General features: G+C 47.1%; 1 protein-coding gene across 1 annotated transcript in view; it reads left to right on the top strand.

Moving 5' to 3' along the window:
* The first annotated feature begins 3977 nt into the window (after positions 1-3977).
* The window catches only part of DMGDH (dimethylglycine dehydrogenase), a 64321-nt gene continuing 52899 nt past the window's right edge, over positions 3978-15399 (top strand). The window contains exons 1-5 of the mRNA XM_038765484.1: positions 3978-4107; positions 7998-8172; positions 12237-12335; positions 13498-13662; positions 15057-15261. Coding sequence (XP_038621412.1) covers positions 3992-4107; positions 7998-8172; positions 12237-12335; positions 13498-13662; positions 15057-15261 — 760 coding nt within the window. The 5' untranslated portion in view covers positions 3978-3991. The remainder of the gene's footprint in view (positions 4108-7997; positions 8173-12236; positions 12336-13497; positions 13663-15056; positions 15262-15399) is intronic.

Consider the following 15399-nt stretch of genomic DNA (forward strand, 5'->3'; position numbering starts at 1 on the left):
TCATGTTCTTCAAAGACAGGGCTTTGGGCTGATACCCACTGAGTAATGACTTATGTTTCCCAAAGACACATTAATTGCCCCCATTGGGCTCCTGAAGAAGCTATAATAATGATAGCATTTATTAAGCGCTTACTATGTGCAAAGCACTGTTCTAATTTTGTTAATATGTTTGGTTTTGTTCTCTGTCTCCCTCTTCTAGACTGTGAGCCCACTGTTGGGTAGGGACTGTTTCTATATGTAGCCAACTTGGCTTAGTACAGTGCTCTGCACACAGTAAGCGCTCAATAAATACGATTGATTGATTGATTGATTCTAAGCGCTGGGGAGGTTACAGGGTGATCAGGTTGTCCCACAGTCTTCACCCCCATCTTACAGATGAGGTAACTGAGGCACCGAGAAGTGAAGTGACTTGCCCAAAGTCACACAGCTGACAATTGGCGGGGCCGGGATTTGAACCCATGACCTCTGACTCCAAAGCCCGGGCTCTTTCCACTGATCCACGCTGCTTTTCCAAGCTATGGCCCTGCTACGGAAGTCTGGCAAGGAGTCTGCTGCATTCGGGCTACCGAAATGTCACAACCACTCTAACTCTCTTCAGTGAGATTCCTGCTGCACCACAAAACTGGAAAATGTCTCCGACGGTGAGGGCTCTATGCTTGCACATGCTATTTTTCCATCACAAGTCATTCTAGTAGTAGAAACATTTCATACTGGCCACAAGTAACCATGAAGGGGACAGCCAATTGTCATGTGTGACTTTGGGTAAGTCACTTAACTTCCCTGTGCCTCAGTTCCCTCATCTGTAAAATGGGGATTAAGACTGTGAGCCCCCCGAGGGACAACCTGATCTCCCTGTAACCTCCCCAGCGCTTTGAACAGTGCTTTGCACATAGTAAGCGCTCAATAAATGCCATTGTTATTATTATTATTATTATTACTCTCCCTTTAATGCAAGTAAGTGTCTACTTCAAACGAGAGCCGAAGGAGCAACTGAGAATTCCCTCAGGAGTGTCAGGCCGAATAGGTAGTTTGAGAATATTCTGGAATTTTACAGTGCTGTTCTATCAATCAGTTGTAGATAAGCTCATCGTGGGAGGGGACTGTGAATGTGTCGTCTGTTTATTGTTACACTGTACTCTCCCAAGTGCTTAGTACAGTGCTCTGCACACAGTAAGCGCTAGATAAATACAATCGAAGGAATGGTATTGGGGAAGCCGCATGGCTCAGTGGAAAGAGCACGGGCTTTGGAGTCAGAGGCCGTGGGTTCAAATCCCGGCTCCACCACTTGTCAGCTATGTGACTTGGGGCAAGTCACTTCACTTCTCTAGGCCTCAGTTCCCTCATCTGTAAAATGGGGATGAAGACTGTGAGCCCCTCATGGGACAACCTGATTACCTTGTATCTACCCCAGCGCTTAGAACATAGTAAGCGCTTAACAAATACCAACATTATTATTATTATTATTATTTAATGAGCGCTTACTGTGTGCAGAGCAGTGTACTAAGCACTTGGCAGAATACAATGTAACAGAGTTGGTACGTTCTGTGTTGTAGTTCTTTACAGAGCCTTGCTGACTAGTCATCTCACTCTGTGCACTCCCGGGGAGGCAGGATATGGGCAAAGAGATCCTCTCCCCAAGTGGACAGCACAGTGACGTATTTCCCACCCTTCCTACCTGATGTCACCCAAAAAAGGAAGCACTCTGAAATCCTGTGACATAGGAAGATAAGAGTAAGCTAAGCGTGCACACGGAATGGTAGACACAGACAGGCACACGCGTGGGGTAATCCCAGTTCCCCCTCCATCACCAATTGCACCAACTCCACCTCCACCACTACTCAATGGTATTTATTGAGCGCTTACTTTGTGCCGAGCCCCGTACTAAGCGGTTGGGAGAGTACAATATAACTATAGAGCAGGTAGACTCTGGGAGGGCTGGGGCCTGGGGGACTGAGGGGACTGGAGTCTCCCAGGACTGGGGGGCAATGAGGGCTGGGAGGATTGGGAACTGAGGAAACTGGGGGCTGGGAGGACTGGGGCTGAGAGGATGGGGGCTGTGGGGACTGTGGCCTGTGCAGACTGGGGGCTGGGAGGACTGGGAGCTGGGAGAACTGGGGCCGAGAGGACTGTGAGCTGGGAGAACTGGGACTGAGAGGATTGTGAACTGGGAGAACTGGATCCGAGAGGATTGTGAGCTGGGAGAACTGGGGCCGAGAGGACTGTGAGCTGGGAGAACTTGGACTGAGAGGATTGTGAGCTGGGAGAACTTGGACTGAGAGGACTGTGAACTGGGAGAACTGGATCCGAGAGGATTGTGAGCTGGGAGAACTTGGACTGAGAGGATTGTGAGCTGGGAGAACTGGGGCCGAGAGGACTGTGAGCTGGGAGAACTTGGACTGAGAGGATTGTGAGCTGGGAGAACTGGATCCGAGAGGATTGTGAGCTGGGAGAACTGGGGCTGAGAGGATTGTGAGCTGGGAGAACTTGGACTGAGAGGACTGTGAACTGGGAGAACTGGATCCGAGAGGATTGTGAGCTGGGAGAACTGGATCCGAGAGGATTGTGAGCTGGGAGAACTGGGGCTAAGAGGACTGTGAGCTGGGAGAACTTGGACTGAGAGGATTGTGAGCTGGGAGAACTGGATCCAAGAGGATTGTGAGCTGGGAGAACTGGATCCAAGAGGATTGTGAGCTAGGAGAGCTGGGACTGAGAGGACTTCTGAGCTGGGAGAACTTGGACTGAGAGGATTGTGAGCTGGGAGAACTGGATCTGAGAGGACTGTGAGCTGGGAGACCTGGGACTGAGAGAATTGTGAGCTGGGAGGACTGGGGTTGGGAGAATTGTGAACTGGGAGAACTGGGGCCTAGAGGATTGTAAGCAGGGAGGACTGGGGTAGGGAGAATTGGGGGTGATGGGGACTGGGGCTGAAGCCTGGGAGGACTGGGGTGGGGGTGAGACCTGGGGAACTGAGGATTGGGGGCTCAGGGAGATGGAAAGCTGGAAGGACCAGGGGCTGGAGAGCCTGGGAGCTGGGGAGCCTGGTGATTGGGGGCTGGGCAGTCTGGGGGTTCATTCATTCAATCGTATTTATTGAGCGCTTACTGTGTGCAGAGCACTGTATTAAGTGCTTGGGAAGGACAAGTTGGCAACATCTAGAGACGGTCCCTACCCAACAGTGGGCTCACAGTCTAGAAGGGGGAGACAGACAACAAAACAAACCATATTAACAAAATAAAATAAATAGAATAAATATGTCCAAATAAAATAAATAAGCTGGGGAGCCTGGGGATTGGGGGGCTGGGGGTTGGGGAATCTGGGGGTTGGGGGGCTGGGGAGCCTGGGGGTTGGGAGGTCTGGGGGTTGGGGGGCCTGGTGATTGGGGAGCCTGGGGGTTGGGGGGTCTGGGGGTTAGGGGGCTGGGGAGCCTGGGGGTTGGGGGGTCTGGGGGTTGGGGGGCCTGGTGATTGGGGAGCCTGGGGGTTGGAGGGTCTGGGGGTTAGGGGGCTGGGGAGCCTGGGGGTTGGGGGGTCTGGGGGTTAGGGGGCCTGGTGATTGGGGAGCCTGGGGGTTGGGGGGCTGGGGAGCCTGGGGGTTGGAGGATCTGGGGGTTGGGGGGCTGGGGAGCCTGGTGATTGGGGAGTCTGGAGGTTGGAGGGCTGGGGAGCCTGGGGGCCTGGTGATTGGGGAACCTGGGGGTTGGGGGGTCTGGGACCCTTCGGGCTGAGAAGAGGGGTTTGGTGGTGGCTCCGTTGGGAGGCTGGGGGTGGCAGAGGGTTGTGGGCGCCCAGGACCTACCTTGTTGCGGGCAGATCGGGCCATGGCGGAGGGGCGGGGGGAGGCCACAGGAGCCCGGAGGGCCTCCCGCCCCGCCCCGCCCAGGGGAGGGCCCCGCTCCCCGCTCCCCGCTCCCCGCTCCCCGCTCCCCGCTCCCCTCTCCCCTCCGCCGTGCCCGGGCCCCTCCCGTGCCCACCCGGGCCCACCTTGGCCGGCCATGCTCCGGGCCGTCGCCGCCCGCCAGCTCCGGGGGCAGCGGGGGGCAGCCCTGCCGGGACTCTCCAGGGGCCACAGTCACCGCCCCCACAGCAACAGCTGCAGCAGCCTCCAGCGGTGGGTACCGTGCCCTGGGGGGCGGGGGTGGTGGTGGTGGTGGTACCAGGGGGCCCTGCACCAGTTGGCCCCCTCCATCATCATTATTATCATTAGTAGTAATAGTATTTGTTAAGCGCTTACTAGCTGCCAAGCACTGTTCTAGTAGTAGTAACGGTGGCATTTGTTAAGCGCTTACTAGGTGCCAAGCACTGTTCTAGTAATAGTAACGATAGCATTTGTTAAGCGCTTACTAGGTGCCAAGCACTGTTCTAGTAATAATAACGATGGCATTAAGCGCTTACTAGGTGCCAAGCACTGTTCTAGTAATAGTAACGATGGCATTAAGTGCTTACTAGGTGCCAAGCACTGGTCTAGGAATAATAACGATGGCATTTGTTAAGCGCTTACTAGGTGCCAAGCACCGTTCTAGTAATAGTAACGATGGCATTTGTTAAGCGCTTACTAGGTGCCAAGCACTGTTCTAGTAATAGTAACGATGGCATTAAGTGCTTACTAGTTGCCAAGCACTGTTCTAGGAATAATAACGATGGCATTTGTTAAGCGCTTACTAGGTGCCAAGCACTGTTCTAGTAATAGTAACGATAGCATTTGTTAAGCGCTTACTAGGTGCCAAGCACTGTTCTAGTAATAGTAACGATGGCATTAAGTGCTTACTAGTTGCCAAGCACTGGTCTAGGAATAATAACGATGGCATTTGTTAAGCGCTCACTAGGTGCCAAGCACTGTTCTAGTAATAGTAACGATGGCATTAAGTGCTTACTAGGTGCCAAGCACTGTTCTAGTAATAATAACGATGGCATTTGTTAAGCGCTTACTAGGTGCCAAGCACTGTTCTAGTAATAGTAACGATAGCATTTGTTAAGCGCTTACTAGGTGCCAAGCACTGTTCTAGTAATAGTAACGATGGCATTAAGTGCTTACTAGGTGCCAAGCACTGGTCTAGGAATAATAACGATGGCATTTGTTAAGCGCTTACTAGGTGCCAAGCACTGTTCTAGTAATAGTAACGATGGCATTTGTTAAGTGCTTACTAGGTGCCAAGCACTGTTCTAGTAATAGTAACGATAGCATTTGTTAAGCACTTACTAGGTGCCAAGCACTGTTCTAGTAATAGTAACGATGGCATTTGTTAAGCACTTACTAGGTGCCAAGCACTGTTCTAGTAATAGTAACGATAGCATTTGTTAAGCACTTACTAGGTGCCAAGCACTGTTCTAGTAATAGTAACGATAGCATTTGTTAAGCACTTACTAGGTGCCAAGCACTGTTCTAGTAATAGTAACAATGGCATTTGTTAAGCGCTTAATGATGGTATTTATTAAGCGCTTACTATGTGCAAAGCACTTATCTAAGCACTGGGGAGGTTACAAGGTGATCAGGTTGTCCCACGGGGGGCTCACAGTCTTAATCCCCATTTTACAGATGAGGCAAAATGAGCGCTTACTATGTGCCAAGCATTGTTCTAATAATAACAATGGTGGCATAGTACAGTGCTCTGCACACAGTAAGCACTCAATAAATACGATTGAATGATGGCATTTGTTAAGCACTTACTATGTGCCAGGCACTGTTCTAAGCGCTGGGAGGATGCAAGGTAATCAGGTTGTCCCCTGTGGGGCTCACAGTCTTCACCCCCATTTTACAGATGGGGGAATGAGGCCCAGAGAAGTGAAGTGACTTACTCAAAGTCACACAGCTGACAAGTGGTGGAGCCAGGATTAGAACCCATGACCACTGACTCCCAAGCCTGGACTCTTGCCACTGAGCCACGCTGCTTCTCTGAGGGCTGGGGGATATCCAAGGCCAGCAGACCGTCCCCCGTGGGGCTCACAGTCTTCATCCCCATTTTACAGATGAGGAAACTTAGGCACAGAGAAGTGAAGTGCTTTGCCCATGGTCACACAGCAGACAAGGGGCAGAGGCGGGATTAGAGCCCACATCCTCCGACTCCTAAGCCCGTGCTCTTGCCAGCGAGCCATGCCGCTTCTCCTTTTATTACTCTTTCTGTACTGGACTTTCCCCAGCGCTCAGTACAGTGCTCTGCACACAGTAAGCGTTCAATAAATACGACTGAATGAATGCATGAATGAATGAATGAAAGGTGGGCGGTGGGAGGTGCTAGGCGCCCCGGACTCCAGGGCCCAGGAGGGAATGCTGGGGCCTGGAGGAGTACAAAGGGAGGATCTCGCTTCGGTCCGGCGCTTAATACAGTGCCTGACACATAGTAAACCCTTAACAGATACCATAATTATTACTAGGTTGTGAGCCCATGCGGGACAGGGACTGAATCCAACCGGATGATCGCCTGTCTACCTCAGCGCTTAGTACAGTGCTCAGCACATAATAAGCACTTGATCAGCGTGGCTCAGGGGAAAGAGCCCGGGCTTTGGAGTCAGAGGTCGTGGGTTCAAATCCCGACTCCGCCAATTTCAATGGCATTTGCTAAGCGCTTACTGTGTGCAAAGCACTGTTCTAAGTGCTGGGGAGGTTACAAGGTGATAAGGTTGTTCCACGGGGGGCTCACAGTCTTAATCCCCATTTTACAGATGAGGTAACTGAGGCACAGAGAAGTTAAATGACTTACCCAAAGTCACACAGCTGACAGTTAGCAGAGCCGGAATTTGAACCCATGACCTCTGACTCCAAAGCCCGTGCTCTTTCCACTGAGCCACGCTGCTTCTCAGTTGTCAGCTGGGTGACTTTGGGCAAGTCGCTTCACTTCTCTGGGCCTGATTTACCTCATTTGTAAAATGGGGATTAAGACTGTGAGCCCCCCGTGGGACAACCTGATCACCTTGTAACCTCCCCAGCGCTTAGAACAGTGCTTTGCACATAGTAAGTGCTTAATAAATGTCATTATTATTATTATTATTAATAAATACCATACATTTTTTTTAAGCAGAGCAGAGTCCAGGTTCCAGAGGCGAGAGGTAGAGCCGTCCAGCTCCTTGGTTCATTTAGGTTGCAGGTTAATGACTGTGTGACTTGTCCGCCATGTGACCTTGGGCAAGTCACTTCACTTCTCTGGGCCTCAGTTCCCTCATCTGTAAAATGGTGATTGAGACTGTGAGCCCCACGGGGGACAGGGACTGTGTCCAACCCGCTATGCTCGTATCCTCCCGACTGCCTAATACAGTCCTGGCACATAGTAAGCACTTAACAAATACTATTATTATTATTATTATCAATGCACATTAATTGGAAATTTTTTGCCACTCATCCCCGGATGACGGGATTACTTAATCAATCGTATTTATTGAGCGCTTACTGTGTGCAGAGCACTGTACTAAGCGCTTGGGAAGTACAAGTCTCTAGAGAAGCAGATGAATTATACTTAATAAAGAGACATAAACTATGGTTTGGAAGTCTTCACTGGGGAATCCATAAGCAAGAATCAATCAATCAGTGGTATTTATCCAGTGCTTACTGTGTGCAGAGTACTGTACTAACCAGCGCTTAGAACGTGCTTGGCACATAATAAGCGCTTAACAAATACAATAATAATAATAATACTAATAATACTTGGGAAAGTGCAGTGCAATGTGGATATGATCCTTGCCCTCAAGGAGCTTCCAATCTAGTAAGGGAGCTAGACATTAAAAAAGATTAAGTTTGCTGTGGGCAGGGAACATGTCTGCCCACTCTGTTATACTATACTGTACTTCCCCGAGTGCTTAGTACAGTGCTCTGCACAGGAAGCATTCAATAAATACCATCGATTGACAGTTTACAGACAGGGGAAGCATTTGTTGACGGGCATCTTCCGTGACCTTAAAGATGCTCATGAGGCTTCCTAAAATGCTCAAATATAATCCCAAATGGAATGTGATCCTGGGAAGATAACTAAGTAACTTCTTGGTGGTCCTTTTTTTGCTTTAATCCCCCAGAAACGAAAACCCATTTTCCATTTCCGAAACAAAATGGAAAGATGCAGCAGAGACAGTAATAATTGGAGGGGGGTGTGTGGGTGTGAGTCTCGCTTACCACCTGGCCAAAGCTGGCATGAAGGATGTGGTCCTGCTGGAGAAATCCGAACTCACCGCTGGATCGACGTGGCATGCAGTAAGGACATCTTTTTTCAAACCGGCACCTGTAAATCCACTGTGTATAGTTTTTTTTTATATAAAAGGGCACATTACAAATACCAAGTTCTACCAAGCTCCACCCTCAGGAGCACTGTTGCCGGGGAGTCCGTTTTCTTTCACACACCCCCGCCGTCCTTGGGCTGCTGCCATTAAATGGCCACTTTCTCCACCCCAACCCTTCGCACTGCTTCAAGAAAACGTGCAGAGGAGCGGAGCATCCGCACCCGAATTGTGGTATTTGTTAAGCACTTACTGTGCGCCCAGCACTATACTGAACGCTGACAAGTGAATCATTCATTCATCATCATCATCATCAATTGTATTTATTGAGCGTTTACTATGTGCAGAGCACTGTACTAAGCGCTTGGGAAGTACAAATTGGCAACATATAGAGACAGTCCCTACCCAACAGTGGGCTCACAGTCTAAAAGGGGGAGACAGAGAACAAAACCAAACATACTAACAAAATAAAATAAATAGGATAGATATGTACAAGTAAAATAAATAAATAAATAAATAGAGTAATAAATACGTACAAACATATATACAGATATACAGGTGCTGTGGGGAAGGGAAGGAGGTAAGATGGGGGGATGGAGAGGGGGACGAGGGGGAAAGGAAGGAAGGGGCTCAGTCTGGGAAGGCCTCCTGGAGGAGGTGAGCTCTCAGCAGGGCCTTGGCATTCTGAGGCATTCATTCATTCAATCGTATTTATTGAGCGCTTACTGTGTGCAGAGCACTGTACTAAGCGCTTGGGAAGTACAAGTCGGCAACATATAATATAATAATGATGGCATTTATTAAGCGCTTACTATGTGCAAAGCACTGTTCTAAGCACTGGGGAGGTTACAAGGTAATCAGGTTGTCCCTCGGGGGGCTCACACTCTTAATCCCCATTTTCCAGATGAGGTAACTGAGGCCCAGAGAAGTGAAGTGACTTGCCCAAAGTCACACAGCTGACAATTGGCGGAGGCGGGATTTGAACCCATGACCTCTGACTCCAAAGCCCGGGCTCTTTCCCCTGAGCCACGCTGCTTCTATAGAGACGGTCCCTACCCAACAGCAGGCTCACAGTCTAGAAGGGGGAGACAGACAACAAAACGTATTAACAAAATAAAATAAAGAAGTCCAAGAATCAGATCCCACGTGAGCCTCACAGTCTAAATAGGAGGGAGAACAGGGAACACTGCCCTCCTATGGATATTTTCCCGTTTGATGTGACAAAAACCAAGTGGCAAAAATCCCCATTTTGCAGGTAAGGGAGCTGAGGCACAGAGAAGTGAAGTGCAAGTGCCCAAAGTCACACAGCTGATGCGTGGCGGAGGTGGGATTAGAACCCAGACCCTCGGACTCCAGGGCTGGTGCTCTTTCCACTCTAGTGGTACAGACACTCCCTGCTGGCCTACTCCAAACAGCACTAACCTCCTTTAGGTGCCCACCCTATACCAAGATTAAGGCACAATGTCTTCACAGCAGGCAGGATTTTCTCCGATCCCCCTCACTTAAAGTTCCCTTAGGCTGTTTCTGGTTTACTCTCCCCAGTATTTAGTATAGTGCTTTTCATTCAGTAGGCCCTCAATAAATTGAACTGATCTATAGAATGATTAAATAATAATAATAATAATAGTATTTGTTAAGCGCTTACTATGTGCAAAGCACTGTTCTAAGCGCTGGGGAGGTTACAAGGTGATCAGGTTGTCCCACTGGAGGCTCACAGTTTTAATCCCCATTTTCCAGATGAGGTAACTGAGGTACAGAGAATAATAATGATGGCATTTATTAAGCGCTTACTATGTGCCAAGCACTGTTCTAAGCGCTGGGGCGGTTACAAGGTGATCAGGTTGTCCCATGGGGGGCTCACAGTCTTAATCCCCATTTTACAGATGAGGTAACTGAGGTACAGAGAATAATAATAATGATGGCATTTATTAAGCGTTTACTATGTGCAAAGCACTGGTCTAAGCGCTGGGGAGGTTACAAGGTGATCAGTTTGTCCCACGGGGGGCTCACAGTCTTAATCCCCATTTTACAGATGAGGTAACTGAGGCCCAGAGAAGTGAAGTGACTTGCCCAAAGTCACACAGCTGACAGTTGGCGGAGCTGGGATTTGAACCCATGACCTCTGACTCCAAATAATAATAATAATAATGATGGCATTTATTAAGCGTTTACTCTGTGCAAAGCACTGTTCTAAGCGCTGGGGAGGTTACAAGGTGATCAGGTTGTCCCACGGGGGGCTCACAGTCTTAATCCCCATTTCACAGATGAGGTAACTGAGGCCCAGAGAAGTGAAGTGACTTGCCCAAAGTCACACAGCTGACAGTTGGCGGAGTTGGGGTTTGAACCCATGACCTCTGACTCCAAAGCCTGGGCACTTTCCACTGAGCCATGCTGCTTCTTTTGGGGAAGCTCTGGTGAGGTATATTTCTTCCCTGAGATTTTGTAAAAAAAAAAATCGTTCATCGAACAGGAAAATATCTATAGGAGGGCAGTGCAATAAGATCTGTAGATTTTTACACTTTGCATATGCACTTCATTCCTCTAACACCAACCTACTTGTGCCTTGCTCTCATCTCCCTCGCCGTCTATCAGCCGTATGTACATATTATGTACATATCTTTAAATTATATATCATAAATTATATTAATGTCTGTCTCCCCTCTAGACGGCAAGCTAATTGTGGGCAGGGAACATGTCCATTAATTCCCTTGTGTTGTAATAATAATAATGATGGTATTTGTTAAGCGCTTACTATGTGCAAAGCACTGTTCATTCATTCAATCGTATTTATTGAGCGCTTACTGTGTGCAGAGCACTGTACTAAGCGCTGGGGTAGATACAAGGTGATCAGGTTGTCTCACAGTCTTAATCCCCATTTTACAGATGGGTAGTACTCTCCCAGGTGATTAGTATTAGGGTCTGCACATAGCAAGTGCTCAATAAATACCATTGATTGATTGCTGTGTTCTGACAAAACGTCTGGGTAAAAGCACACCTGGAGTTAGGGTGAAGGTGCCAAGGGTGTGTATTTAATCAAGGAAAACCAACTGGCCCTTTTGAACCTGACTTTGTAGTTTCTAGAACAAACCTTTCAAAGAAAGCTGTCAGAATCCTAAAGGAATAGTGGTGATAAGCTTCTCGCACTTGTCGTATCCCACCTCGACTACTGCATTAGCCTCCTCTCTCACCTCCCTGCTTCCAGCCTCACCCCTCTACCATCACTCTACTGCCTGGATTATTTTTCTCAAAACGTGTGATGTGCACATCTCCCCACTCTTCCAAAACTCACCAGTGGTTGCCCATCCATCTCCACGTCAATCAATCAATCAATTGTATTTATTGAGCGCTTACTGTGTGCAGAGCACTGTACTAAGCACTTGGGAAGTACAAGTTGGCAACATATAGAGACGGTCCCTACCCAACAGTGGGCTCAGTCTAGAAGGCAAAAACTCCTGACCGTCGGCTTTCAGGCACTCTATCCGCTTCCCCCCCCCCACACACACCTATCTTTGCTTTTTTCTCACCAAAAACCACCCACGGACTTTGCTCCTCTACCACCAACCTATTTGTGCCATGCTTTCGTCTCTCTCTCTATCAGTCGCTCCCTCCTTCCCTCTTCTTGCCTGCCTGGAACTCTCTCCCAACAGACCACCACCCTCCTCATCTTCAAAGCCCTACCAAAATCATATCTCTTCCAGGAAGCCTTCCCTGACTCTCCTCTCGTGTCCCTTCCTTATTGTCCTTCCCTTCTATATCCCCTTTACACTTGTGTCCATACCCCTAAGCACTATGACACTCACCCTACCTCCACCTTCAGCACATTTACGTACAGATCCTTATACTTCCTCACTTCCCCTTGCTGTAATTTAGTTCATGGCTCCCTCCCAACTATATTGTAACTATCACCCAACACTATTGTACTCTCCCAAGAGCTTAATACAGTGCTTGGTCACTGATTGATACCATTAAATACAAATAAATACCATTATACCCTAAATACCATTGATTGATTGGATGTCTTTTTTTTTTTCCTCTTTCAAGGCAGGTTTAACCACTTACTTTCATCCTGGAATCAATCTGAAGAAAATACATTACTACAGCATTAAACTGTATGAAAAATTAGAAGAAGAAACAGGGCAGGTAAATGACTTTCAGTTAAGATTTATTCAGTGGCAATATTGGCTTGGAAGAACAAGTTTTATGAAAAATCTAAAGAAGAAAAGCGTTGTTTTCCTCTTCTTCATTTATCAATACCATTTATTAAATTTCTTTTCGTAGGCTTTTTTTGTGGCCAAGCAATGCCTTCAGTTAATTATAACGATAATGATAGCAGTAATTATTAGTATTATTAAAGTGCTTGTGGGCAAACATCTTCAGTTACATATGAAATAGATACTCTGTTATAGAAATGCTTAAATTTTACTGCAATGATCTTGTGGGTTTCCTTTAAATCAATATATCTTGACATTTTGGATTATGTTCTCTATAACTATTCTTTTAAAAATCCCATTTTTCTTGTGAAAAATTAAGCAGAGATACTGCTTTAAACAGTGAATGACAGCAACAGTTGGACTAGGGATTTTGGATTTTAACTCCATTGTTTTATTAAACTTGGATTTCAGTTTGGCTAGCAAGTTTCCAAAACTCCATTATTCCAAAAACACATTAAAGCATTAAAACATTTTCTTCTAAATTTAACCAAGTATAGCTTATACTTAAAGATACTCAGCACATGACTGGCAACATGTAGTATACTTATTTACTGATCGGATCAGTCGAGCTAGTTCTAAGAAGCCTGTACCTCAGAAGGGACTTAGTAAATGTCAACAATAAAGATACTAATATAGTTCCAGATAACGAGTATGGTTTTGCAAAGCAAGTACAAGCGCTTAGTACAGTGCTCTGCACACAGTAAGTGCTCAATAAATATGATTGAATGAATACATGGCTTCTGAAAATATTGAAAAATCACTTTTGATAGGAGCAGGGTCTCAACTCCGACGCCCTCCAAGGATCAAAGATCTCAAGAATCTCCACGTCCCTTTCCCTCCCATGTGATTTAATCCTCACTTGCACATTACACGTTACTCAGCTAAAAATATGAGATGCCCTTGGGAACATTTCAGATTCTGCAACCTCTTTCGAAGGTTTACTGAATCCATGTTGGCTTTTATCTCCATTTGATAACACATCTTTCCCCACATGCTCGAATTTTTTCATTACATCACGTCGCTCATGATAACTAGGCTCCCGTTGTTAACTCCAGTGAGATCATAAACTTCTGCTGTGCGTGCCTTTGTAGGTGGTGGGATTCCATCAGCCGGGCAGTATCAGAATTGCTACTACCCCTACTCGAGTGGATGAATTTAAATACCAAATGACTCGTGCTCGCTGGCACCCGACCGAACAGTATCTTATTGAGCCGGAAAAAGTGCAGGAGATGTTTCCTTTATTGAATATGGAGAAGGTACGGTATTCCAGTCTTCTTGCCTATGGATGCAAAGCAGGTTGCTCACTGGGCAGTGCTCACTCATTCTGAAGGGAAAAATTGGGGGAAAGAGTGGTGGAAGTTTGGCCCTTTTGTGCACAGACTGTCGGGTCTCGAACAGTAATAAAGAAAAACCTGGATCCTCCTTAGAGTCTTCCTCCTATCTATAAATCACTTTGGGTCTCTCTCCCCTGTTAAGGAGTAAACTCCCTAAAGGCAGGGATTGTCTCTTCGATGTCTACTGCACTCTTCCAAGGGCTCAGTACTCAGCACACAGTTGGCACCAAGGAAATACTAATGGTGAATTGAGTGGATCATTTCCCTCTAATGCCAAACAACCAATAAGTCACCTCCCACCTCTTATCCATATCCCTCCAGAAATATTTCAAATCTGAGATCCTTTTCATTTTCTACAGAGCTTTACGCACAGTAAGCGCTCAGTAAATACAATCGAATGAATTTTAAGTCCAAACGATCTCTTTAAGGTGGAAAGGGTTGATTTGGGGAAGCACAGAAGTAAGGCCCTGGAGCCTGGGTTGTACATGGGGTATGGATCTGGAGGGCTTGAATCCATAAAGCATTTAAAGTAAAACAGAAGCAGGTTTAGATGTTCTATTTTGTGATTCCTTCTCGAGTTATATTGACCTCCAACAGCACATTGAGACTGTTTTTCTCTCTGGAAGCCCCGACTCCAGTTCTGCAATCCATGACATTGCACAGCGCTTAGCACAGTGCCCGGCACATTGGAAGGGCTTAACAAATACTATAAAAAAATAATGTGGCAGGCTACCTTAGGGGCCATACTAGTCCACAGGGAGGCTCTCAGCGAGCAGGAAACTTACGGATTTGGGCCCCTGAGCGAACCAAATGTGAATGCTTCTCCAAGAATATTTAAAGTGGCTGGTTAAGCTGTATTAAGAGCATTTCTGCTTGATTCAGGAGGTTTTACATTATGCTGTGAAACCTCCCGCCTCTGCTGGTCTTTCTCTAGGGCCTTCTTCATTCATTCATTCAATCGTATTTATTGAGCGCTTCCTGTGGGTAGAGCACTGTAACCTAAAGCCGTGGGTTCTGATCTGACATAGAGACAGCTTTCTGCTGACGGGACCCGAACTGAGAACCCTAATGCCAACTCTGACCCATTTATTGGGAACTGATTAAACACGTTTTCTTGTCCCACCATCCTGAATTTGAATTTTCCACAGTCCACATCTGCATTTTGAGAGTGGAAAACAGAACCTTTAGGAAATGCATCTAACGCCATGCTAGAGGAGGCCTTTGACCATTGAAAGGACAGTATTTTTATAGCAGAAATGTTTAGGGAAGAAACTCCAATTCCGTCTAAACTAATTCATTTTGTGTGATCCATTCAGGTCCTTGCTGGACTGTACAATCCAGGAGATGGCCACATTGACCCTTATTCTCTTACGATGGCCCTGGCTGCTGGGGCGAGGAGATACGGTGCTTTATTAAAATTTCCTGCTCCTGTGGCCGGTCTCCAACCCAGGTCTGATGGCACCTGGGAAGTCGAAACGCCCCAAGGAACAATCCGAGCAAAAAGAGTTGTGAACGCCTCCGGTAAGCATCGCGGACTGTTTAATTATCGCCTCAAATTAATAAATCATTTAATAGCTACAATCTCTCCCCTAGCTCACTCCTCTTTACTAACTGCTCTCTTCTCTGGCTCTACCCCAATTTTTGCTCTCTACTCCAACC

This window comes from Tachyglossus aculeatus, chromosome 23 (genome assembly GCF_015852505.1).
Source record: "Tachyglossus aculeatus isolate mTacAcu1 chromosome 23, mTacAcu1.pri, whole genome shotgun sequence".
In the NCBI taxonomy this organism is placed as follows: Eukaryota; Metazoa; Chordata; class Mammalia; order Monotremata; family Tachyglossidae; genus Tachyglossus; species Tachyglossus aculeatus.